We start from the raw sequence: 25,280 nt of genomic DNA, 5'->3' as shown, positions 1-25,280 counted from the left end.
TGCCCGAGGCATGTGGAAGTAAGTTCCCCGGCCAGGGATCGAACCCCTCGCCACATCAGAAATGAAGTCACAGCAGTGACAACTGCCAGATCCTTAACCTACTGAGCCATCAGGGGGCCTTGTATTTTTGCCTGGCCTCTGGGTACTTCCATTGCCCTGCAGCTGGGCCAGGTGCCTGTCCTGTTCCAGAGACAGGTAGCCAGACCCTCTCAGGTCCTTCCAACCAGCTCCCAAGACAGCCCTTACCCCGTATCAGCTCTGTGAGCCAGTGCCCTGGAAGACATCCTTTTAATGAGGTTATACTCTGGCAGCAAGCAAACAGACCATACGGATGGGAGGACAGGAGCAGACGTCCCAGCAGGACAGTTTGCGGCATAGTCAGTGACTTCTAGTGTGATGAGGGCAAGGAGATGGAGACCAGATTCCTGGTCCACATTCTGCACCGGCCAGCGCCTAGCATTAGGCAATTCACCCTTATGCATTGGTTTCAGTTGCCCAATCTGTAGAATGGGCAAGTTGGACTAGATTCCTCAGGCCTCTGGGACTGAGGACCTGGCAGGCTATGGACAAAGTTTGTGGTGTGGCCCTGTCTGCGGAGAAGTATTGGAAGAGCAACTGGTCTTTCATTAGGAGCCGGCTTATTCTTTCATCTTAAACTCCAAGCTCTGTGTTTTAAGACCGGCTGCGTTTTGCAATCTATAGAAGGATTACAAGCAAATACACCCAAGAGGAAGAATATCACTTGTGGGCACAGCAGCAAGATTTCAGTGATGGGTCAAGGTGCTACTGGGGCTGAAAGCTAAAGATTGAATATTTCTGATGATAAAGAGGTGCCTGCTCTGTGGTTTCTGATTTGGAAATATTGTGCAGCAATCTCCTTTCCCACTTCCAACCTCCAGTTCTGTTTTTAGCAGATAATGCATATTTATTTTTATATACTTATTTTTCATTTTTATTTTGTTTTGTCTTTTTGCCTCTTAGGGCCGCACCCGTGGCATAGGGAGGTTCCCAGAATAGGGGTTGAATTGGAATTGCAGCTGCCGGCCTACGCCAGAGCCACAGGAACACGGGATATGAGCTGCATCTGCCACCTACACTGCAGCTCACGGCAACACTGGATCCTTAACCCACTGAGCGAGGCCAGGGATCGAACCCCCATCCTCATGGCTGCTAGTCAGGTTTGCTAACTGCTGAGCCAAGTTGGGAACTCCCGACAATGTATGTTTAGATTCTAGACTCTTCAGCATACAATTGCTAAGGTGTCTGAATCAATATCTTGGCATTTTGGTCCTATCCAGGTCTCGTGACTTTTTCACTCTCAGCCCAAAGGAGGCCTCTGAATCCTTTAATCTGTCCTGGATTCCTTTCTTCTCATCTCCTCTTGGGTCCTGGATGTCACACCCCTAATTCTCCTCTCCACCCTCACTCTGCCTCCTCCTCCGGGTGCTCCAATCTTGCCTTCCTCCCAGACCATCCCTGTCATAAACAGTAAACCAGTTTCTCAGCTGTTTGTCTTTGTAGTCACTTTAAAATGTTTTTCCTTTTCCCAATCGCCAAATTCTTGGAGTGAATCACTTACACCTGCTATTGCTACTTCCTTTGTCTCCATCTCGCCTCTGCAGTCGGGACGTTCCTAAGCTGCCCTGGAGATGCTCTCTCTAAATGGAGCTGCCGTGCTCTCCCTTCTTTGTCTCTGGCGTGAGATACGCCTGCAGGACTCCGGTGCCCTGCATTGAATGTGATTTAGCAGTGGCTCAGCAAACCGTCACTGAATACGGAAGCTCTCTTTCCTCTTCCTTTCAGATCTTTATTTCTGTCTTTCCTCCTTCCTTCCTCTCTTCCTTTCTCTCTCTTTCTTTATGCTTTTTTTTTTTTTTTTTTTTTTTTTTTGTTGTTGTTGTTGTTGCTTTTTAGGGCTGCACCTTGTAGCCTATGGAATTTCCCAGGCTAGGGGTTGAATCGGAGCCACAGCACTGCCAGATTCGAGGCACATCTTCGACCTACACTGCAGCTCAAGGCAATGCCGGATCCTTAACTCACTGAGTGAGGCCAGAGATTGAACCTGCATCCTCATGGATACTAGTCAGGTTCCTTACTACTGAGTCACGAAGGGAACTCCCAGATATTTCTCATCCATTCATCCAGTGTCTCTGTTACTGAATCCAAGTCCATGTGCCCGACGCACAGTGAGGCCAAACGACACGGAAACATCCGTGCTTGGAGCAGAGAAAGGTTTATTTCAGGGCTATGCAAGGAGAGGGATGGCTCCTGCCCAAAAAAGCCCTGAACTCCCTGAAGGCTTTCAGCAAAGCCCTTTTAAAGGCAAGGTGAGAGAGGGCCGTGGTTAGTTGTTGCAAATTTCTTAGAGTCCGAGAGCCTTTGGTCTTATAACTCTCCGTGTAGGTCAGGTCATCAAGTTCCGGTAAACTTCCAACAAAACAAATGTTATTCTCTGTTCTGCAACTTTTTAGTCTAAAAATGTAATGTTCTTGGAGCTCCCTTTGTGGTTTAGCTGGGTTAAGAACCTGGCATTGTCTCTGTGAGGATGTGGGTTCTATCTCTGGCCTCAATCAGTGGGTGAAGGATCTGTCCATGTTGTGGCTGGGGTGTAGGCCAGCTGCTCCAATTTGACCCCTCGCCTGGGAACTTGCACATGCTGCAGGTGTGGCTGTTAAAAAAAAAAAAGTAACACTTTTAAATATTAGAGCCTTAAGAATAAGGCTCTCCTGTATATTTCAGGCTATAGGTAGCTTCTTTTTGCAAAAGGTGCAGAGCCAGGATGACTAGCACAAGTGACAGAGGACAAAGATTAAAATAAGGTTAAAGGAAAAGGAACTTACCTAATATGGCGTCAGACTTGTTCTTCCCTATTACATCTCATTCTAATTCGAGCCCTCCTTGTCCGGCTTCCTATCACTGTAGCAATATTCTGGCTCACTTCTTCACTTCTAGTTCACTCCACAGAGCACAGTATCACTTAAATCTTCCTCAGGACTCACCAACAGTTCCCCAGTGACTACTGATCCAAGCTCCATCTTCTCAAGGAGTATTTTTTTTTCCGGCTGCCTCCACGGCATATGCAAGTTCATGGGTCAGGGATTGAATCTGAGCTGTGCCACAGCTGTGGATCCTTAACCCACTGCGCGGGGCCAGGGATGCAACCCATATCTCATCAATGATCCAAGCCAGGGCAGAGGCAACACTGGCTAAGAACAAATCCTTAACCCACTGCACTACAGTGGGAACTCCTCCTCGATGGGTATTTTATAACAATTTTTTTTTTTTTTTGGTCTTTTAGGGCTGCACCTGCAGCACATGGAAATTCCCAGGCTAGGGGTCCTATTGGAGCTGCAGCTGCTGGCCTATACCACAGCTCACAGCAACGTCAGATCCTTAATCCACTGATCGAGGCCAGGGATTGAACCCAAGTCCTCATGGATACTAGTTGGGTTTGTTACCACTGAGCCACGACGGGAACTCCTTCCTTAATGGGTATTTTTTAAATGTGGCTCATTGAATCTAATCACTTTTGATGGAGCATGATAATGTGAGAAAAAAGAATGTATACATATATTTGTGACTGGGTTACTTTGCTGTGCAGTAGAAAATAGAATACTGTAGGAGTTCCCATGGTGGCGCAGTGGTTAACGAATCTGATCAGGAACCATGAGGTTGCGGGTTTGATCCCTGGCCTTGCTCAGTGGGTGAAGGATCCAGTGCTGCTGTGAGCTGTGGTGTAGGTTGCAGATGCGGCTCAGATCTCGCGTTGCTGCGGCTGTGGTGTAGGCCGGCGGTTACAGCTCTAATTGGACCTGTAGCCTGGAAACCTCCATATGCCACAGGAGCGGCCCTAGAAAAGGCAAAAAGACCAAAAACAAACAAACAAAAAAAACCAAAAAACGAAAAAGAAAATAGAGCACTATAAACCAGCTATAATGGAAAAAATAACAGTCATTATTAAAAAACGTAATTAATTGCTTAAAAAGAGTTACAGATGCTCAAGTGAAACGTTTAAACTGAACAAAGGCACCAGAGAAAAAGTTTCTCTCTCCCGTTGTCCTAGTGTTCCTTCGCGGGAGCTCACTGTTAGCGGTTTCCTGTGCATCCTTACCCATCCTCGCAGGGAGAGTCCGCGCCTGCAGTGCTTCCTGATTGGCCTACAGCTCACCCGCCTGGGGCCCTGCCCTGAATCCAGCCATTGGGGCTGGGGTGCTACCTGCTGGGCGTTTCTCCCAGAGCTGGGAGCTACCATACGTACGTCCACTCACTGGTCTGCGATTTGCGCGGCCTGAGACTATCCTTTGCTCTCATTCAATGGGCTGGAGCTTCTGGTGGCCAAGAGACCTGCAGACAACAACGCCCCCGTGGCTACTGATTCCAGAACGGTTCATCCTCCTTGGGGCGAAGCTCTTTTCATGTCCATGGTTCAGTGTGAATCCCCCTCCTCCTGATTTGGCTCTTTCTGCATCAGCCAGAAATTGAAGAAAGTCCCCTTTTTTAAAATTCTAATTCATTTTGCTTCTGCAGCAAGGTAGGTTGTGCTGCCTCTGGACCTCGTTGCCAGGAGATGAGGCTGCCATGACAGCGTTTCTTTGTTTCTGCATGACCAGCCCCATCATGCGGCATTATTCCCAAGTCTGGGTCTGACCCCTCATCGAATGATGTCTGGAATGATGTGACTTACACCTGAGGTTGCGCGCGGGTACAGTGAAAGACCCTGTGTGCCCCGTGATTGCATCGGCGTGTAGAAAGCGTCCTGTCCTCAAAGCCAGATTGTGTGTCCCGCCAAATCCGGGGAGAAGAGTCACTCTGGGACCCATCCTATAGTTCTGCATCTGACCAAGCCCTAATGACAGCCTTGGGTTGGGAAAATAACCCGGTCATGACATCAAGAGTCTGAACTCTGCCTTGAGGGAACATAGAAATGAGTGTTTTAGTTAAATGCAAAGTATCTGAAGTACAAATCGGAAGACCTGTTTGTTCTCTGAAGATCCACCTGATGAACAACAGGCCTGGAATGGTATTTACTGGAGGACCTGCATTAGTGACACTGGCCTTATTTAAAATGTAGGTTAGGAGGTAAATTTTAATCCTTTATATACTATAGTTATGCTATATATGTATTATATGTTATGTCTGCTACATATGTTAACATATATAACACAAGCACATGCTTTATATGTTATATACATAATATATGTTAAGGTTATATATGTAATGGTATATATGAAACATGAATATATAATACATACATATAAAATGTTTCCCAATGTGTGGTCTAAGGATAACAGTCTTACAAGAAGAGATTTATTGGTCAAAGGTCTGTAAGAAAAGCTGGATATATAGTATCTCTCCCTCTTGCATATTCGCAATGCACTTTCGCATATCAAAGCCTCTGAGATGCCCCAGAGTAAAACAATTTCTAAATTTTTTATTAACCCAAACTTATTTGGCAGCGAAACCCATTTTGCACAACGCCTATTAACAGCCTAAGGACTAAGGTTCAGAGGACTTCAGTTTATTCAGGCAAGACAAGTATTTATTTAAAAAAAAAAAATTTCCCTTAAATACTTTACATACTCTTTTTTTTTTTTTTTTTTTTTGCTTTTTAGGGTCACACCCAAGGCATATGGAGGTTCCCAGGCTAGGGGTCAAATCAGAGCTGCAGCTGCTGGCCACAGCCACGAAACACGGGATCTGAGCCAGGTTTGTGACTTACAGCACAGATTGCCAGATCTTTCACCTGCTGAGCAAGGTCAGGGATCAAACCTGGGTCCTCATGGATACTAGTCGGATTTGTTTCCACTGTGCCATGAAAAGAACTCCTGTTTTTTGTTTTTTTGTTTTTTGTTTTTTGTCTTTTTGCTATTTCTTGGGCCGCTCCTGCGGCATATGGAGGTTCCCAGGCTAGGGGTCCAATCGGAGCTGCAGCCACCGTCCTACGCCAGAGCCACAGCAACGCAGGATCTGAGCCGTGTCTGCAACCTACACCACAGCTCACGGCAACGCCGGATCGTTAACCCACTGAGCAAGGGCAGGGACCGAACCAGCAACCTCATGGTTCCTAGTCGGATTCGTTAACCACTGCGCCACAACGGGAACTCCTTTGTTTTGTTTTTTTAACTAATTAGGACAGATGCTGTAACTTTCCCAGACCAGCACTGTATTTTATATATTCTTTATATTACAAACCAATAACATACCATGCATTATATTGTAACCCAATAACATGAAATAATAAATAGGTGAAATATTTAGGGGAAATAATCATAGTAAAGATATTGTCTAATATTAGAAATCACATTTTTTTTTTTTTTTCTTTTTAGGGCTGGACCCGAGGCATGTGGAAATTCCCAGGCTAGGGGTTGAATCGGAGTTGCAGCTGCCAGCCTACGCCACAGCCACAGCAATGCACGATCCAGGCCATATCTGTGAGCTACACTGCTGCTTGTGGCAACACGGATCCTTAACCCATTGAGGGAGACCAGGGATCGAACCTGCATCCTCACAGGGGCAACATCAGATTCTTAACACGTTGAGCCACATTGGGAACTCATACACTCACATCTTTAAAAAGCCAGCTGCTTAAAAATATGTTTCTTTATAAGTTAAAGTCCTATTAGCTGATGCCCTTATATCCTTAACATCCAATGACTTTTTCCCTGGGATCCTCCTAAGTAACTTCTGACAGGAACCAGAGTGTCGGCTCTTGATCACGATAATTTTTTCCTTACAATTTATTTAAGGAGAGATCAACTTCATTAAACCAAAGAATCCTTTTCGTTACAATCAGTTTCTCACCTCAATGGTCCAAGTTCTATTGTCCTCATAGTTTCTTTCAAAATGCTGTATTAGGAGTTCCCGTCGTGGCACAGTGGTTAACGAATCCGACTAGGAACCATGAGGTTGCGGGTTCGGTCCCTGCCCTTGCTCAGTGGGTTAACGATCCGGCGTTGCCGTGAGCTGTGGTGCAGGTTGCAGACGTGGCTCGGATCCTGCGTTGCTGTGGCTCTGACGTAGGCCGGTGGCCACAGCTCCGATTAGACCCCTAGCCTGGGAACCTCCATATGCCGCAGGAGCGGCCCAAGAAATAGCAAAAAGACAAAAACAAAAAAACAAAAAAAACAAAAAAAACAAAATGGTGTATTATATCTCATAGGTGCTGGTTAGATGCAAAGTACCTTAAGTACAAATAGGGAGACATTCTGGGTCAGAATGTTGTTTTTCTGCTACACAATTGGTTATAACATCTTATATATATAATTTTAAAACATTACTTAAAAGAAATAAAAAGCACACAAAGGGAGTTCCCATTTGTGGCTCAGCAGAAAAGGATCTGACTAGTATCCATGAGGATGTGGGTTCCATCCCTGGCCTCGCTCAGTGGGTTAAGGATCCGGCGTTGCCGTGAGCTATGGGGTAGTGTGGCAGATGTGGCTTGGATCTGGTGTTGCTGTGGCTGTGGCGTAGGCCAGTGGCAACAGCTCCAATTTGACCCCTAGCCTGGGAACCTCCATAGGCCATGGGTGTGGCCCTAAAAAGACAAAAACAAACAAACAAAAGCAACACACAAAATTGGCATTTTGTCCTAAGCTCAAGTATATTTATGAAATAGAACACAGATAAAAGCCCATAACATCCAGTTATACACAGATAGCTCTTCTCTTGTCATTTGGAGGATGGTTCCAGAAGGCAGCCTCTTTGAGATGGATATTTTGATGGCCCAGATTTTGTGGCTTCTTCATTTCAAAGGAGCTGCAGTGGAAAGGAGGGCGTAAATAAAGTCTCCCTGGTCTAGGAGCTAGAGCTCTGTTTTGATAGAACAGGGAGAAAGGCAGAGCGGGGCCTGGCCACAGAGAAGCTTCTGGGGCTTTTCTCAGGGAGGACCACACATGAGCACCAGTGACTGAGGTTGAGGGTTTTGGTTGGGAGGATGGAATGGAGAGGGCAAGAAAGCTGGACTGGGATAAGGGTTAGTTGCAAAACCGTTCAAAATCCAAAGGCAGGCAGGTTTTTCTTTTCAGATTTAGGATCAACTCTGGAATGAGAATGCCTAGAAAATAGGTTGGGAGTTGGGGTGGCGACCCAAACAAAGCTTAGCACCCTCACAGAGATTCGAGGCATTACATTCAATTACAGTTTGGTGTGAGCAAAGCTTGAGAAAAAGCTTGAAGGCAGGTTAAGTAAGATTAACTCCTCTCTCTCTTAAGAAAACTGAGAATCTCAGCAAGCAGTTTGTGGGCTTTCTGATTTCACAGAGAAATAACATTAAACAAACTAATTTGGGAGCTGACTCTAGCAGCCTGCTTTTTTAAAAAAAATGTTATTATTTTTTCTAGTAGCCTGCTTTTTTTTTTTTTCAAATAAGGGTAGACTAATTTGACCAGAATTTATTATTACCATTGTTTCATTTTTTCCCAAGAAAAAAAAAATAGGAGAGCACAGTCTTCCATTGATATACACAGTTCAACATTTATACACAATTCTTAAAATTGAAAACATTCAGCATTAATGAAAAACTCAGGATACTGTTCTAGTTTTTTCTCATTTTGTCAGGTTTGCTTTGTCAGATTCGTGTTTTGGAATGCTAGGAAAAAAAATCTCCTGAATATGTCCCAGGTAGTATTATCATCTTCAGAGAAATTCACATTGTCTTATTCGTTGCCTTACGATATGCAAATATCTCAGACAGACATTATTTACTGAAACTTCTAGGGGAAAAAAAGGACTGAGAGCTGCATTTTATGTACCTAAAAGCTAATGAACACAAACCCACATACTCTGACCACTTACAGAGAAATACTTACTGAAAAATATTTATAAGTACAGATACAAAGAGAATACTTTAGACTGAGAGCATGTGGACAGAGTAACCAGAAAAGGGGCAGAAAAGGGAATATTCTTCCTCCTTTTTTTAGAAAAGAGGAACCTGAAACTGAGAGGTTGGAGAAGATTAAGGTAAAAGATGTAAATAAGCCTGATTCTTCCTGCCTTTGGGGTCAAATGCCTGTTGTTATTTGCCTATGGTTTTGGAGTGCTTTTGCTTAAATTTTCAGGAGAGAGAGTCCAGTCGGTACCCTCACCTACTGTGGCTGGAGGGGGCAGTGAGGACCATGAAAGACACACTTGCCTTGTCTGGAGAAAACACTACTTTGATAAGTTACATGTACCCCAAGATTCATAGTAGCACTATTTACAACAGCCAAGGCATGCAAGCAACCTAAATGTCCATCAACAGGTAAAGAAGATGTGGTATGTATACCTACCTATCTATCTAATACAATGGAATATTACTCAGCCATAAAAAATAATGAAATTAAGTAAACCAGCTATAATGGAAAAAATAAAAATCCTTGTGTAAAAAAATAATGAAATTACAGCAGAAATTGGCACATTATAAATTAAATATTTTAATTAAAAATATGAGATTTGGAGATGCAAAAAAAAAAAGAGAGAATGAAATAATGCCATTTGCAGCGACACAGATGGACCTAGAGATTATCATATTCATATTTTAAGTCAGGGAGACAAATATCATATGATATCACTTACATATGGAATCTAAAATAATGATAGAACTTATTTACAAAATAGAATTAGACTCACAGATGTAGAAAACAAATTTATGATTACTAAATGGGAGAGCAGGGGACTGGGGCATGGGGGGAAGGGATAAATTAGAAGTTTGGGATTAACTTATACACACGACTACATACAAAATAGATAAACGACAAGGACTTACTGTACAGCACAGGGGACTATATTCAATACCTTATAATAACCTATTATAGAAAATAATCTGGAAAAGAGTATATATATATATATATATATATATATATATATATATATATACTTTTCTTTTTTTTAAATTTTTTTTGTCTTTTTTGTCATTTTAGGGCCACACCCACAGCAAATCTTCCCAGGCTAGGCATCGAATGGGAGCTACAGCTGCCAGCCTACACCACAGCCTCAGCAATGCGGGATCCGAGCCATCTCTGCAGCCTACACCATAGTTCAAGGCAATGCTGGATCCTTAACCCACTGATCAAGGCCGGGGATGGAACCCGCATCCTCATGGACTCTAGTTGGGTTCATTAACCACTGAGCCATGACAGGAACGTCAAGAGTATACGTATGTATAACTGAATCACTCTGCTGTACACCTGAAACTATTACAACCTTGTAAATCAACTACACTTCAATCAAAAAAAAAAAAAAAAAAAAAGACACACCTGACTGACTATGACCTCTTCTTGGGCAAATGTTTTCCTCCCCCTTCAAAAGAGAATTCTCAGTGGTTTTCTGAGAAGGTGATATGGGCTGAATAGCCCTGCTCACCTCTATCTGCCATTTTTAACAAGTTTGATTTTTATAAGCTTGTCCACACTTCCATTTTTAGGTGAGAATAAAAGAGCAAAGTCTTAAAGGTGGAAGAGTCTATATAATCTGATATGTTTTCTGAGTACAAGAATTAAAAATAAGTTCTCAAATTTGTTGATTTATTGGTGAAACACCAATTTTCTCCTAATAGCCAATATTGTAAACAGGGAATATTTCTATTTCCCCCATTCTCTCAATCATGTGAATCTTGTTAACTTGGTGAAATGATTGGAAGGTACCAAAGATGAAACATGGGGAAAAAATTCTGCTGCCATCATTCAAACAGTGTGTAAAAAGGACCATCAGAAAATGAGGCTATTTGGAAAAATAAGAGGGAATAAAGGCTAAAATGTGGCAAATTAAATGTATTAACTAGAACTCTTGGCTGGATTTTCAGAAAACAAAAAAAAAATTGACTTCAGTAAACTGTAGAATATTTTATCTATAAGCTACTGGCTTTCTCAGAGAAATTAAGGTGGGATCAGAAACAGTCAGAATCTAGGTTTTTTTTAATTTATTTTTTTATTTTGTTGTTGTTGTTGTTGTCTTTTTGCCATTTCTTGGGCCGCTCCCACGGCATATGGAGGTTCCCAGGCTAGGGATCTAATCGGAGCTGTAGCTGCCAGCCTATGCCAGAGCCACAGCAACGCGGGATCCGAGCCGCGTCTGCGACCTACATCACAGCTCACTGCAACGCCAGATCGTTAACCCACTGAGCAAGAGCAGGGATCGAACCCTCAACCTCATGGTTCCTAGTTGGATTCGTTAACCACTGAGCCACCACGGGAACTCCCAGAATCTAGGTTTTGAACACAGTCAGGAGCCTCCGATCCTTTGGGCGCTCTGTCATTTGGTCAGAAGTTCACTTCTGGAACAACCAAGATGGTGAGCCGGGTGGATATAATAACACAGCTCTTATCAGAGGACCATCTGCATGGCGTCGGGAAAGTGAACCAGGAAGAGGAGTCTTTTCAGAAGAAACAGAAAGGGTACCGAACCAAGCAGAGATGTCCACCTTATTTAAAAAAAAATTAGTGAAGAAGCAAGATAGCAAGAGAAAATGGCTGTGAAGTTTCTGGAATATTTACAAACAGCCAAGATCAGTTTCAAGGGTTAGTATTCTCCCCATTTTAAGGAAAAAAATTCCTTCCTCAGGAACATCATTTAAAAGATGTGTCAATAAATGGCCACCTGTAAAACACAGGTTTTATGTCAAATGGCCTATTGTGCAACATTTAATTACTAATCATGGGGCACTCATTATATGCAAAGTAGTTTTCTGGATTCTGGGATACAGGGAGGAAGCTGTAAAAATGACTAGGTCCCTCCCTCAAGGAGTTTACACTAGAAATCTGGAGAGGGTAAAGCAAACTGGGATAACTAGGTCAACCTGACATAAGAACAGATGACTCGTTCCAAAGCAAACTCTGCCCTTATATCCCATCATTTCTTCTAAAAAAGAATCTGTGGTCTTAAGAAATTATGCTCTAGGAGTTCTCATTGTGGCTCAGTGGTTAATGAATCCGACTAGGAACCATGAGGTTATGGGTTCGATCCCTGGCCTCGATCAGTGGGTTAAGGATCCAGCATTGCTGTGAGCTGTGGTGTAGGTTGCAGATGTGGCTCAGATCCCGAGTTGCTGCGGCTGTGGTGCAAGCTGGCGGCTACAGCTCCGATTAGACCCCTGCCTGGGAACCTCCATATGCTGCGGGTGCGGCCCTAGAAAAGACAAACAAAAAAAGAAAAAAAAGGAAAAAGAAAAAGAAAAAGAAGTTATGCTCTACAGCTTGTATCACCACCATTCATGGTCTAAACAAAATTTGCAGCCTTGCAGAAGGTGTCCTCAACAGTAACCTCCATGCTGATCCCATAGACTGGCACCTGGTCTTCGCTGAACACTTTCAAAGGAAATTTGAAAATTTTCTGTGTCTTGCTTCTCACTGGCTTTTGGAGAAAAGAATAGTGAGGAAAGGGACTGGTAGGTTGCTTTTTTATAGGTACCCTTTCGTTGTCACCGTCATCATCATCATTTTCAAGCCTGGTTTTTACACATCTAGGAGGCAGAGGGGTCGAAGGCTTTGGTGAGAGAGGGTGTTTGGGGGGAGGATACCAGCAGGTGGCGCTTGTCTCCTCCTTGGAGGTTAGAAAGCTGTAATTCTAGAATCCCACAGGAGTCAAAGCGACTTACTATGCACGCAGTCAATGCCAGTGACATAGATCATGCCAGGCGTTAGGCCCCGCCTCGGGCTCAGGTCATCCTCTTTCTGCAACACCACTTAAAAAAAATGACTCCCCCGCTCCAAGCGTTGAATTATTTTCTCACTCGGCCCTCATCCTCACTTCCCCTAGCTTAAGTCGCTCAAGGGGGCGCTGCTCAAGCCTAGGGTGTAGAGCAAAAAATAAAGGCTCCCTCCCAGGGAGCTGGAGCTGGAACTTTGGGAAAGAGTGGGACTTGATCCATCTGCCAGCTGATCTGCTCTTATGGTGTCAGATGCTCTGTCACCTCTGGTGTTGCAGGCGTTGGTCTGGGCTGAACTGAAATTCGCTTGCAGGCAGATAGATGAGCTCCCATGCCCCGCAGGGGTAAGAAGAGCCCACGCGGGTACCTTGACGATACCAGTGCGCAGGCTTCAACTGTGACTGAGTTACCGGCCAGTTGGGGTCAGGGACTTTCTGACCTCTCCAGCTCCACACAGTTCCAAGCTCAGCCACAGCCAGCCCATCTTTCTCCTGTGCCAGAGGGGTCTGTCTACCATAACGCCACCTTCATTTTGAAAGTCCTTTCTTTCTGTGCCTGTGGTTTTCTGCCATCACTCAGAAAACTTTCTGCCCGGCTGCTATTTGTTTGCAGTGGGGTTCAGCCCGAGTTTACAGGAAGGAGGGCGGCCCTAGAACCTGAAGGCTCCACTTTCGAAACCAGCTCCGTCTCTGACTGCGCGGGTGACCTCAGACTAGTTTCTAAACTTCCCCTGGGGAGTGGAGAAGGCGGTTTTTCTGCTCGTGGGGTCCCTGGATTAATTGAGATCATTCCTGTAGACGACTTAGATCAGCGTCTGGCTCATTGGCGGTGCCCACCTGCCAAGGGTCCTCCGTTGGCCAGACCCCCCCACGGTGAAAAACTGCCTTCCCTGTGGGTCAAAGAACAAGAAAAATGTGCAGACTTGAGATAACTTCACCTCCCCGTGATCTCACTGTATTTCACATCCCATCTATTGGCTCGCCACTGTCTTCTCAGATCCCCTAAAACCTCTGCTTCCGTAAAGCCCTCTAAGGGGCAAAAAGAGCCCCAGAGGGACGTTCGGCATTTGAATGAAAGTGACCCCTGGGCAGGCGTCCAGCCCCGCCCCCCCCGCCCCGCCCCGCCCCGCCCCGCGTTCAGAGAGAAGGGCCCGGCGGCGCGCGGCGGAGGAGGGCTCGGGGCTGGGCTGGCCGCTCGCGGGAAGGAGGAGGAGAGAGCGGGCGGCGGAGGAGGGGAGCGCGCCGAGAGGAGGGAGCAGGGGCGGGAGGAGACACATGCGCGCTGCCTGCTGCCGCCGCCGCCGCCGCCGCTGCCGCCGCCGCAGTCCTTAGCTTCCCGGGGACAGGAAACCTTCGAGACCAAGCTGCCGCTGCCGCTGCCGCCTCCCCGTCTGCTCCTCGTACCGCGCGCCTGCCACACCCTCCTCCCGCTCTTGCAGCATCTTTCGGTGGAGCCCTGCAGGAACTCGGCCCGGGCAGCTGTCTCCCTTTCCCGGGTAAAGCTGTGACCCCCCCGCAGGAGCGGCGGGGCGGGGTGGGGGGGCCCGGGAGAAGATGGCGACGCCGGGAAGCGAACCCCAACCTTTCGTCCCTGCCCTTTCGGTGGCTCCTCTGCACCCACATCATCATCCCCACCACCACCACCACCACCAGCAGCAGCAGCTCCACGGAGGAACCGGAGCCAGCGGCGGGCCCGGGGGAGGCGGCGGCGGCGGAGGCAGCGGGGGCTTCAACTTGCCCTTGAACCGGGGGCTGGAGCGCGCGCTGGAGGAAGCGGCCAACTCCGGGGGATTGAACCTCAGTGCCAGGAAACTGAAGGAATTTCCCAGGACTGCGGCCCCCGCGCACGACCTCTCGGACACGGTGCAGGCAGGTGAGAGAGGGCCGTGGGCGGGCAGTGGGTGTGGGTGGCTGGTTGTCGTGCCTTCCCGGACGCGGTGGCCGGTCTGAGATCTGGCCTTGCTGGGGGTCCAGCGGCCCGTGCTCTCCCGAGGAAGGGAGCCGCGGGGGCGATCCCGCTGTGCGGCGCGGAGAGAGCGGGACTGCTCCCCGCCGCAGCGCCCACGAGCGCGGGGGTCTGCGGCTCCGCACCCGGCGGCGGCCGCTCGGGGGATGCGGCAGCCAGGCTGGGACCTGCGGGCGCGCCCCGTGCGCGCCGTGGATGTGGGAGGTTTTCGCCCGCCGCAGCTGCTTCCTGGGCCCCGCGTGGGGTCTGAGGACCCGTCCGCGGTGTCTGCACCTCCGTCCCGGGCAACTCCGCTTTACTGGGAGGCGTCGCGGCTCTTGATGGGGAACCCCAGACAAAGGTGGCGCGGCCTCCGCCGACTGGAGGGCACCGGCTCGGTGCCTCGAGACCCTCTCGGCGGCCTCGCGCAGCGATCGGGCAACTTGGTGCCGCCTGCGAGGAGGTGCCGAGGCTCCCCCTTCCTGCGCCTGTGCGAGGAAGGAGCGGCGGCGGTGGTCGGGAAGCCGAATCGCGGCCACTTGGCAAGGCGGTTGGCTGCCTAGTGCCTTGCCTCTAGCTAACCGCCCACGCGGCTTGGTTTCTGCCACCGAGGCTACCTAGTTCTCAGTAACCCAATCTTTGCGGGGGCCCTGGAGAGGACGGCCTGGCATGTTTTAAAGAAAAAAAAAGTAAAGTGAGCCGGTTTTCCTCGGTGAGCCGGGCAAGTTGTAACTCGCGCCAAGGAGCATACAGGGTTTTCAAGTTATGTCATGTGTTGACATATTTCTGAGACGTCTGCTTTCTCTTTGGTAACTGGAGTTATTGGAGCCGGGATCTATAAACAGGAAGGAAGGAGGGTGGTGGAACGCGATTCAGGCCTTGGGATCCTACAGAACGGATTCGGTTCCCAGCAGTCCAATTTCATCTCCTCGTGGGGAGGGTTTGTAGCATGGCCAGCACCTAGCATTTCCCAGAGCAATGGGTGCCCCATTTGGGAACCACTGTCCAGACTTGCTGGCTGTCATCACTTCCCGGGCCGAGTGTCAGACCCCTTGGATCCCGAATGGCCTGTGAGGTCCAGATCTGCCTGTTTCCTCTTCGGTGGGAAGAGATGGTGGCGGAGGGAGCAGGCAGTGGCTTTTTGGAGCTAGTTTTCCAGTGCTTTCTCCCCCCCTCCCCTTAATTCCACACACATTTATTGAGAGTCCTAATGACTATTTAGGCAGAATTCTGAGTTCACTAGAGGCAAACAGGACACCTCAGGGTCATTGAACTTTGTAATTTGGATTCGGGGAGAGTCCAGGATGGGCAGAAAAGAGGGAATTTCCAGAGCAGAGCTGTCAACAGCTGGGGCAGTCTCTTGATAGGATCTCTTAGTTGCCTTTTCTCAAGTGGAAGTTATTCCAAGAATTGCTTGAATCATTAACTTAAAAAAAAATCTGTTGTTAAGTTCTGCTTCTCTTTTGCCATAGAGTGTACCACGAGCTATGGGAGAATTAGATGTGACTGCAGAAAATGGACCTGGCGTGACCAATAATAATATGTGTTTGTACATTTCAGACGCGGGGATCAAAAGTTGTTCCTCTGTTTGTTCCGCTGATGTTTATTTCCAAAGTGGAGGAAACTTTGGACGTGTCTGCTCTGCTGGCATTTCTTTTAAGAGCAGGGACCACTTCTTTCAGTTAAGACCTTAACCATGGGAGGCATGGCAATGCTTAAAAATATTTCCGTTCACCTCTCTTGCTTGCTTGTGACGAGCTGTGGTTGTGAGTTCTGCAGGTTTTTAATTATGAACTTCCCTTGCATGGTTGGCGCTCAGGAAATTCTACCTAGTTATAACTTGGAGGCTTAACTCCACGTCAAAAAAAAAAAAAAAAAAAAAGAGAGGCAGTGTTCATTATGGGAGGGAGAGTGTCAGTGACATTTTGTGGAAAGTTAGGGCAACTTGCTAAAGAATAGTCAATGAAGGCAGCTCTTTTCCAGGAAATTAAAGCACCTGAATGTGTTAAAGAGTTGCTTTTGCCAAACATCTTTGCCTCAGGTCAAAGCTGGGTATAAACCAAATGTCTCCTGCCCTTTGTTCTGTTTACTGAGCACTGTTCCTTATTTGGAAGCGCAAAACTCAAAATAAAACACGAGTTAAAATTACCTTCAGTTTGGAAGTGTTGACATTTGCTGCATATGAAGAGTTCTAGTAGAGCGCAGAGTTCGAGTAGTAACATATACAAGACAGACACGGTGTCTCCCGGGAGTTAATATTTAGTTTACAGAACATCTCTTAACATCAGAAGGACGCATGAAGGTCCTTAAAGACCTAAGACGTAAAGTGGACTTTTTCATAAATTTTGTTAAGACAGGGAGTGACATAGACAGCTTTTTCTCCCTGTACGGTGGTGTATACTCCAGGCCATTTGGTTTATGCCTTGTAAAAGTAACTCTGTTGGCAGCCGCCTAAACAGAACTGCACTCTTGGGCAATGTAGCTTATCCGGACAGAGGTGAAAACCCAGGTGTAAACACCCAGTAGAGAGGCCCTGGGCCACCGGGCAGATGTCTAAGCTCTGTCCATCGAGTGCGTACGCATTTTTCTTAGGGGAAAAAACCCATTTTCCTTAAATGGGTTAGGAAGGCCCCTGATAGCAGAGGTGGGCTTTGGGGCAGGTTTTGTAGGATGACTAGGTTTGGGATAGAGGGGCTCGTGAACATTCTGTGCCGGGAAAGGTGAACACGTGGAGTGAGAACCTGACAGCCTCAGATCTGCTGTGAATAAAAGGGTGGGAGAGGGCATTCAGGCCTGTTCCAGTTGCTGTCCTCCGCCGCACGGTCACCCGTGGGGTAGCAGCACAGGGCTCTTAGGACCCTTGGAGGATGCTGGGGATGGCCGGAGCCTGGGATGTCTCAGTCTGTGGGGCCAGTGCCCAGCCTGCGTGAGATACCTCTTTTCAAATGTCTGCAGAGGCAGAGCATCCTCTCTGAGATTTGTGGGCAGGCTTATCTGCTAAAGCCTGACTGCCCTGTGCCGCTCCCATCCTACAGCAGCCTGGGGATATTAGCACTCTTGAGTCATTGGGATGTGACAGGATGTGATGAAATCTATTATTTGTCCTCACATACTATTCCATAATTTCAGCATAAAGATTTTTTATTACCAAGATAATGAAACCTGAAATCCCATATGCTTTCTTAGAATGTCTGATCTGTAGTGGTTACAGCTAGTGGCAAATTGTTTCTGCTATTGAATTAAATTTATTAGTCATGAGTGTAAGATTGCTTATGGTGGTAATCACTCTCATTTAAATGGCCTTTTTTTTGTGTGTGTGGTCTTTTTCTAGGGCCTCATCGGCATACGGAAGTTCCCAGGTTTCTAGGGGTCTCATCAGAGCTGTAGCTGCTGACCTACACCAGAGCCAGGGCAACACCAGATCCGAGCCATGTCTGTGACCTACACCACAGCTCACAGCAACGCCAGATCCTTAACCTACTAAGTGAGGCCAGGGATCGAACCCGCAACCTCATGGTTCCTAGTCGGATTCCTTAACCACTGCGCCACTATGGGAACTCCCTCAATGTCTTTTATTCATTACATATATTCTAAACACTTCACTCAGAAACAATGAGTCACATCCTTTGCATTCCTATTATTTTTTCTTACTGATCAGTTCCTCCCTTGTGAGGTGTAGAGGATAATGCTACTAGGACTACTAAGACTGCACGCGTTTGCTGGCCCTGAACCACGTCCAGCTAGGCTCGCTCTGCCACGTTTCTGTGTGTGGCTGAAACCGTCTCCCCTCTCACACCTCTGTTCTCATGGCCTGCATTCTGGGCTGCTCTGTATTGAAAAGGCAGGAGCACACTAATCATGTTTCTAGAATAAGAGCACACAACTGTAGGCCACAAAAACCTCTGGGAATTTTTGATCTGTGCCAATTTATAAAGGTCAGTCCAGGGTTTGCCCTTCAGCATTGAAAGGATTCCAACAGATAATAGTGTGTTAGTCACCATGACTTCTTGGATTTCGGGTGCACGCGGATTATTAGGCAAAAATGTGGCAAACTCACTATTTACATTTTTTAACTGCAATTATTGGCTAAGTTTTTTTGTTTTGGTTTGATCGGCTAAGAAATTTTTTTTTTTTGACCTCTGTTGCAAACTTAAATTTTTCATGTTGTGGTTTAGCACTTCTTTGGTATGAGCATTTCAAGGGTAGAGATACCTTTTGAAATTCATGTCGCTGTTGATCTGGGCAGCGGTCAGCTTCCTCTTGCTCTTGCTGTCCTGCTGGTGTGAACAAAGGCCTTTTCTATCCTGTTACACAGCTTCACCGCTACTTATTTAAACATAAGTGATTTCCTCCTTTTGTCTGTACTCGTCTATTTTTCCCCTTTTTTCATATCTATCCTTCTATCTACCTGTGTCTCTCTATCTATAGGTGTATCTATAGGTCTACTGATTTCCTGTAAGGATAGTTATCCCCTGTATTTATAGGCATATATTTCTATGTATGTAGATATGTGAGTGGCTTAACCAAAAAATAAAACCCAACTGTATTTATGTGTCCGATGCTTTTATTTCTGTATAATTTATAGGCAGTCTAGCAGCATCTGTTATTTCGACAGTTTTTTTGTGGCATGAAAGTTCTTTTGCACTAGAATTTTCAATTGCTGCCTATGTCTTTACAGATAGAAGTACAGATATAGAGACTTACTTTGTTTAGGCTGGGCAGCCTGTACTTTTTTCTTAATAGCTCCCCAAAGTCATATCCCCCTACGTGCTGTATTGAGTGTGCTTTTCCGCAGACTTGGCAATTTAAATGGCAGAAACGCTCCGCTCTGCTTAAGGTGGTCATGGGTTCATCAGACAGACCACATGACTTGAACTTTTGTCTGCGCCTCACAAAAACCTGTTTGTGATGCTCCTTTCCAGATTTGGCTTGGTTTTTGGAAAATTAGACGTAGGTCTGCCTTAGAGAGACATCTGGGGAAACTGGCTTGGGCTTAGCTCTGGTACTGCCACCAAGATCACCATTTGTGGACTCTTGGAATGATTGTGTCACTTGTTGGAATAAAGGTAATTTGGTGTTAATTGCTGTGTTTATTTCAAATGATAAAAGTATAGTCTGTACTTTTAGAGTCCATCACAAGTTTAAGGATGTAAGACCCTAAACCCAGATATTTACATATCGGATGCCTTTATTTGTGTATAAGTTATAGGAAGTCTAGAGGCTTCTGTTCTTGCTACTCTTTTTTTGTGGTGTGTAAGTATTTTTTGGAGCAGAATTTTCGGTTGCTGTGATGTTTCAGATGCATTTTTGTGTGTGTCATGTGAATTGTTTAACGAGAAAGGGGAAAAAAAGCGAGAAAGAAGAAAAATAAGAAGGTCGGGCTTTCGTGTAAGCCTCCATTCAAGAAAACCAGGCCTGCCAAGACAGACGCAAGCTTGAAGTATGTCTGTGTTTTCTTCATCTTAATTTCAGAGTTCAGTAGTATTGCTTTCATATACTGTAGTCAGAAGTCAGACATTTGGAAACCATCTGTTCCCACAAAGTAATTCAAAAATCAAGTGAGATTGTTTACGCAAAAAGAAAGTTGAGGAACTGTGAGAATTTGGCGTTTCTTGCTTTTACTCAGCAAGAGGGAAATGCCTTGATAGTCAGATTTCTGTGTATATTAATATTCTCCCATGCACATCCTCCTTCACTGGCCATAAAGGAGGAGTAGAGGTGGGACCAAAAAACCAGACAAGGGAGTTCCTGCTGTGGCGCAACGGGATCTGCCAAGTGTTGGGAGCGCTGGGACGCAGCTTCGATTCCTGGCCTGGCTCAGTGGGTTAAGGATCTGGCGTTGCGAACTCCATATGCCGTGGGGCAGCCAAAAAGGAAAAAAGAAAACCAAACCAAAATAGAGAAGAACAGTGTTTTGATGTGCAGAACAGAAGCATTTTTAAAATTAATTCAGTTATTTGTTGCTTGATGAGAAAGCATTGCTTCTGTAGTAGTGCGAGGTTGATACGGAACCAGCTCAGCTTCTGGTACCCGAACCTCTCCCAGGATGTTTGAAGTCACCAGGGCCAGCCTTGTGTCATTTTGGATTCTTCCGTGATGCTTGCTTTCCTCCTTCTGCTGTGGTTCCTCAGTCTCTTTGCTGGAGGGGGCTTGAGACCCTGGGCCTTGAAACAGAGCCCGGATCCCTCCCCCTCAGTGAGCCTTGAATTTCCTCTTCACTGTTCAATCCAGAGGGGCTGAGAGGCCCCGTCTTAGTTTCCTCAATCCTCTGGCTTCTCCCGTGGCCTTGCCTTTGACCTCGGACCCCCGCAGCGCAGGCTGTAAATTCGCTACCCACTGTATTTCTCTAACGTCCTCTCCTGTTTTTTGATGTTGGTGCCTTAGAGTGCTACGCCTGGCCTCAACGCATCTGACCTGGTTCCGTCAGCTTGGCTCTGATTTGACGCACTTTATCTCTGCAGGCGACAGGGACAAGTTCAAAGATAGCATCACCAGCAGACTGCCTGACCCGGCCTTCTTTAGATGGCCTTCCTTTCGCTTTTCCAGGTCATTTCTCTCCCTTGGGCCCCCTCCCTGCCCTGGGAGAACCTCCTTAGCCCAGTCCCCCTGCAGCCAGTCCTGAGCCTCCTCCAGTTCCAGCCTCCCTGCCAGCCCCTCCTTGCAGAGCTGAGCCTTGTAATTAGCAGCCTTAGGGCACTTTGGCATCATTTCTTTATGGCATTTTGGGGTTAATTATTGCCTTCCTCTTTGGTACTTTCCCCGTGTTGAAGCTTTCTCCCCCTTTGCTGGCCTGTGAAGTCTGGCTAGGCAGGGCTTTTTCCTTATTGTCATATGTGCCCTCCAAGCCTCTCACAGAAAGTGCTAGATAAACACAGGGCACTCTTCTGCTTCCTCCTTCCTACTCACAGCTCTCTTAGTCCATATGCTTTGTGTGTGTGTGTGTGTGTGTGTGTGTGTGGTCTTTTTTGTCTCTTTAGGGCCTATGGAGGTTCCCAGGCTAGGGGTCCAATCGGAGCCATAGCTGCCAGCCTACACCACAGCCACAGCAACTCAGAATCTAGGCCGCCTCTGCGACCTACACCACAGCTCACGGCAACGCGGGATCCTTAACCCACTGAGCCACGCCAGGGATCAAACCCGAAACCTCATGGATGCTAGTCGGGTTCGCTAACCACTGAACCACGATGGGAACTCCAGTCCATACACTTTCAATCCATCGTCTTAGATCTGCCACGATGCCACCCCCTACCTGTGCATGGTTTGCTGATTGGCCGCCTTTTTTTTGGGTCCTGACCTTATTTTTTCATACAGCTTTTTTTTTTTCTTCGCTTCTCACTGTATTAGTGGGTTCAGTCTGCCATACCAAAATACCACAGTTTGGGTGGCCTAAACAACAGAAATTTATTTTCTCAACCGTTCTAGAGGCTGCTAGTCCAAAGTCAAGGTGCCGGCAGGTCTGGTTTTTCTCCCAAGGCGTCTTGTAGACAGGCCCCTGGCCACCCTCCCTGTGTGTTCCCATGGCTTTTCCTCTGTGTGAACATCGCTGGTGTCTCTGTGGGTCCAGATTTCCTCCTCTTATAAAGACGTCAGTCACGCTAAATTAGGGCCTCTCCGTAAGAGCTCACTGAACCTTTTTTTCTCTGGCCTCGCCACAATGCCAGGTCCTTAACCTGCTGAGCCACCAGGGAACTCCCATAGCTCATTTAACCTTACTTACCACTTTCAAGGCCTAATCTCCCGATAAATCACTTTCTGGGGGACTAGGGGATAGGGCTTCCGTTCACAAATTTAGGGGGCCACGATTCAGCTCAGCACGAGCTCACCCCTGGTGTCACTGTAACTCCTCCCTGGGCCTGGGTGAAGTGACTTTTTTGCCTGTGCAAGGCTGCGCTTCCACCAGGTCCGGACCAGGCTTGTCTTGTTCCCTGCCCCATCCCAGGATCCAGCACAGCTCATGCCGATCCCGCCTCAGCCCAAGGTAGACCCTCCATGAATGCTACTGAGCCCATGAAGCTGCTGTGAAAGGCAGGGGCCACGGTCATACTTAAAAATGGGTGACTCTGGCTAGTCTGGGCCCCCTTGATCTCTCTCAAGTTGAGAATCTTCTTTTTTGGTGGTTGGTGGGTCCCTAGAGTTACTCTTTATTGACAGCAGTGAAAACAAAGATAAGGTTGCTTGCTTCTACATTTGCAAGTGTTTGATAAGCCCTCTGAAATCCAGAGGCTGTTACCATGACTTCTGAGGGGGATGGGTGGAGATTTTATTGTATTAAATATTGCTTGAAATTGACAGTAAAGTAAAAGTAAATAGTCTTTGAGTACCTGTCATGTGTAGGGGCTGTGGGTGATTAAAAATAGAGACATTGGAGGTCCCGTCGTGGCTCAGTGGTTAAGGAATCCGACTAGGAACCATGAGGTTGCGGGTTCGATCCCTGGCCTTGCTCAGTGGGTTAAGGATCTGGCATTGCCATGAGCTGTGGTGTAGGTCGCAGACATGGCTCGGATCCCGCGTTGCTGTGGCTCTGGCGTAGGCCGGTGGCTACAGCTCCGATTCAACCCCTAGCCTGGGAACCTCCATAGGCCGCGGGAGTGGCCCTAGAAAAGGCAAAAAAAAAATAGAGACATTGGAGTTCTCTTCGTGGCTCAGTGGATAACGAACCCGACTAGGATCCATGAGGATGCTGGTTCCATCCCTGGCCTTGCTCGGTGGGTTAAGGATCTGGCATTGCCATGAGCTGTGGTGTAGGTCACAGACATGGCTTGGATCCCAAGTTGCTCTGGTTGTGGTGTAGGCTGGCAGCTGTAGCTCCGATTCGATCCCTAGCCTGGGAACTTCTACATGCCATGAGTGCAGCCCTAAAAGCAAAAATAAAAAGACATAGTTCTACCTCCATACTTGGCAGAAGTGCACAAAGATTAAAGAAATAACATATTTAAAAGTACTGCACATGTTATAGCATTCTCATTAACAAGGGTCATTTCCAGGTAAAGCCTTGCAGCCTTAGCCAAAGGGACTTTCTCTCCTCTTGTGTACCTTAGAGATGAAAAGTCAGCTCTCTTGCGTCTCAGAGACTTGGGTCCACCTCTTGGCTTTGCTGATTGTAAACTAGGCCACTCTGACCAGATGGCTCAAACCCTGAACATCAGTTGCCTATAAACTGATGTCAGCTGTAAAATGGGAACGATCTGTACTCAGTAGTGTGGTGAGGACAATGATTATAAAACAATACGTGACTTTATCAAGCGCTTTCTCTGTGCCAGGCATGCTCCATGTGCTTTGTATGTAAATATATGTATTAAATATATGTGACATATTCATTACTTCATTTAATTCATGCTAAGTGTTCTGTTCTAACTGCAGCAGGAGCGCAGTAACTCCTAAATCTTCCGGCTGTTCGCTGGATTCTACCCAACCAGTATCTGGTCAAAAGTGATCTCTGCCTCTGAAATGCCTTTCTTGACTATCATAACCTGAAGAGGGAGTTCATTATTTTATTTTATTTTTTAATTGAAGTACAGTTAATTTACAATGTTGTGTTAGTTTCAGGTGTACAGCAAAAGTGATTCAGTTATACGTATATATGTGTGTGTATATACGTATTCTTTTTCAGATTCTTCTTATCTGATAGGTTATTACCAAATATTGACTGTAGTTAAAGAGGGAGTTTAGAGTTCTAGAAAGCACCCATTCACATCCCTCCCTCGTTTAATAGCTGAGGACACTGAGGCTCAGAGAGCTTAAGCCATTTAACCAAGGTCACACAGCAGGGAGGTGGCCCCTCCCAGCGGAGGGCTGTTTCTGTGGAGCCGGGAGGATGGGTGCATGGAAGACCCTCATTCCATAACCTTCTCAGGCCGGCCCCACCCGGACCAGCCATGAGGAAGGTCTCTAAGAAAAAAATTCATGTGGCCCAAAGCTGGGAAGACTAAGACAGAAAACTAAAGAGTTCCCGTTCTGGCTCAGTGGAAATGAGTCTGACTAGTATCCATGAGGACGCAGGTTCCATCCCCGGCCTCGCTCAGTGGGTTAAGGATCTGGCGTTGCCGTGAGCTGTGGTGTGGGTCGAAGACGTGGCTCAGATCCTGCGTTGCTGTGGCTGTGGTGTAGACCGGTGGTTACAGCTCTGATTAGACCCCTAGCCTGGGAACCACCTCCATATGCCGCGGGTGCTGCCCTAGAAAAGGCAAAAAGACAAAAAAAAAAGAAAAGAAAACTAAGAGTGGTTACAGATTGGACGTGTTAGTTCAGGATCGCAGTGAGTGTGGTTTGAGGACTTGCACTGGCTCCGTGCGAACTGGATCGCAGAGGTGACTCTGTGTGGCGGGCAGTCACACCCAGACTCGCCAACTGGAGATCCGCCGCGGCCGGTCACAGCCGGGCTTCCTCGGAACCTGGAATACATTTTCCTGGGGAAATGAAGTAGGAAGTGGTGGTTTGGTTTTTCCGCCGATCCTCAGTTTAACCCTCGCAGAGGTGGGCCTGCGTGTGGACGGTGTGTCTTTGGAAACAATGCAACCTCCGTTCCGAGAAGGGATTCTGACTCTGGAGAGCAGGGGCAGCCTGGGGAAGGACCCCTTCTTGCGGATGACTTTGTCTCCTTTGGTCATTCAGAACATTCCCCTCCGTTCCAGGCCACTTGGTCAGTGGGTCCAGCAGATGGGGTGTCCTGCCCCCCTGGCATGGGGAGCAAGGATTGGCATAAGGGGGCGCTGGGCTC

At 47.0% G+C, this 25,280-nt stretch overlaps 1 protein-coding gene across 9 annotated transcripts in view; it reads left to right on the top strand.

The window, feature by feature from the left end:
- The first annotated feature begins 13,828 nt into the window (after positions 1-13,828).
- The window catches only part of LRCH1 (leucine rich repeats and calponin homology domain containing 1), a 217,471-nt gene continuing 206,019 nt past the window's right edge, over positions 13,829-25,280 (top strand). For all 9 annotated transcript variants that reach the window (XM_084981787.1, XM_084981785.1, XM_013980522.3 and 6 more), the window contains exon 1: positions 13,829-14,491. Coding sequence is in view for 5 of the 9 variants with exons in the window: in XM_013980522.3 (XP_013835976.2) it covers positions 14,173-14,491 (319 nt within the window). In the remaining 4 variants the exon portion in view is untranslated. The remainder of the gene's footprint in view (positions 14,492-25,280) is intronic.

This window comes from Sus scrofa, chromosome 11, assembly GCF_054392235.1.
Source record: "Sus scrofa isolate SSC_HxYL_T2T_F1_AM1 chromosome 11, Sscrofa_HxYL_maternal_Yorkshire_Landrace_v2.0, whole genome shotgun sequence".
Classification (NCBI taxonomy): domain Eukaryota; kingdom Metazoa; phylum Chordata; class Mammalia; order Artiodactyla; family Suidae; genus Sus; species Sus scrofa.
The sequence above is the reverse complement of the archived record's forward strand: the minus strand, read 5'-3'. Positions and strand labels throughout refer to the sequence as shown.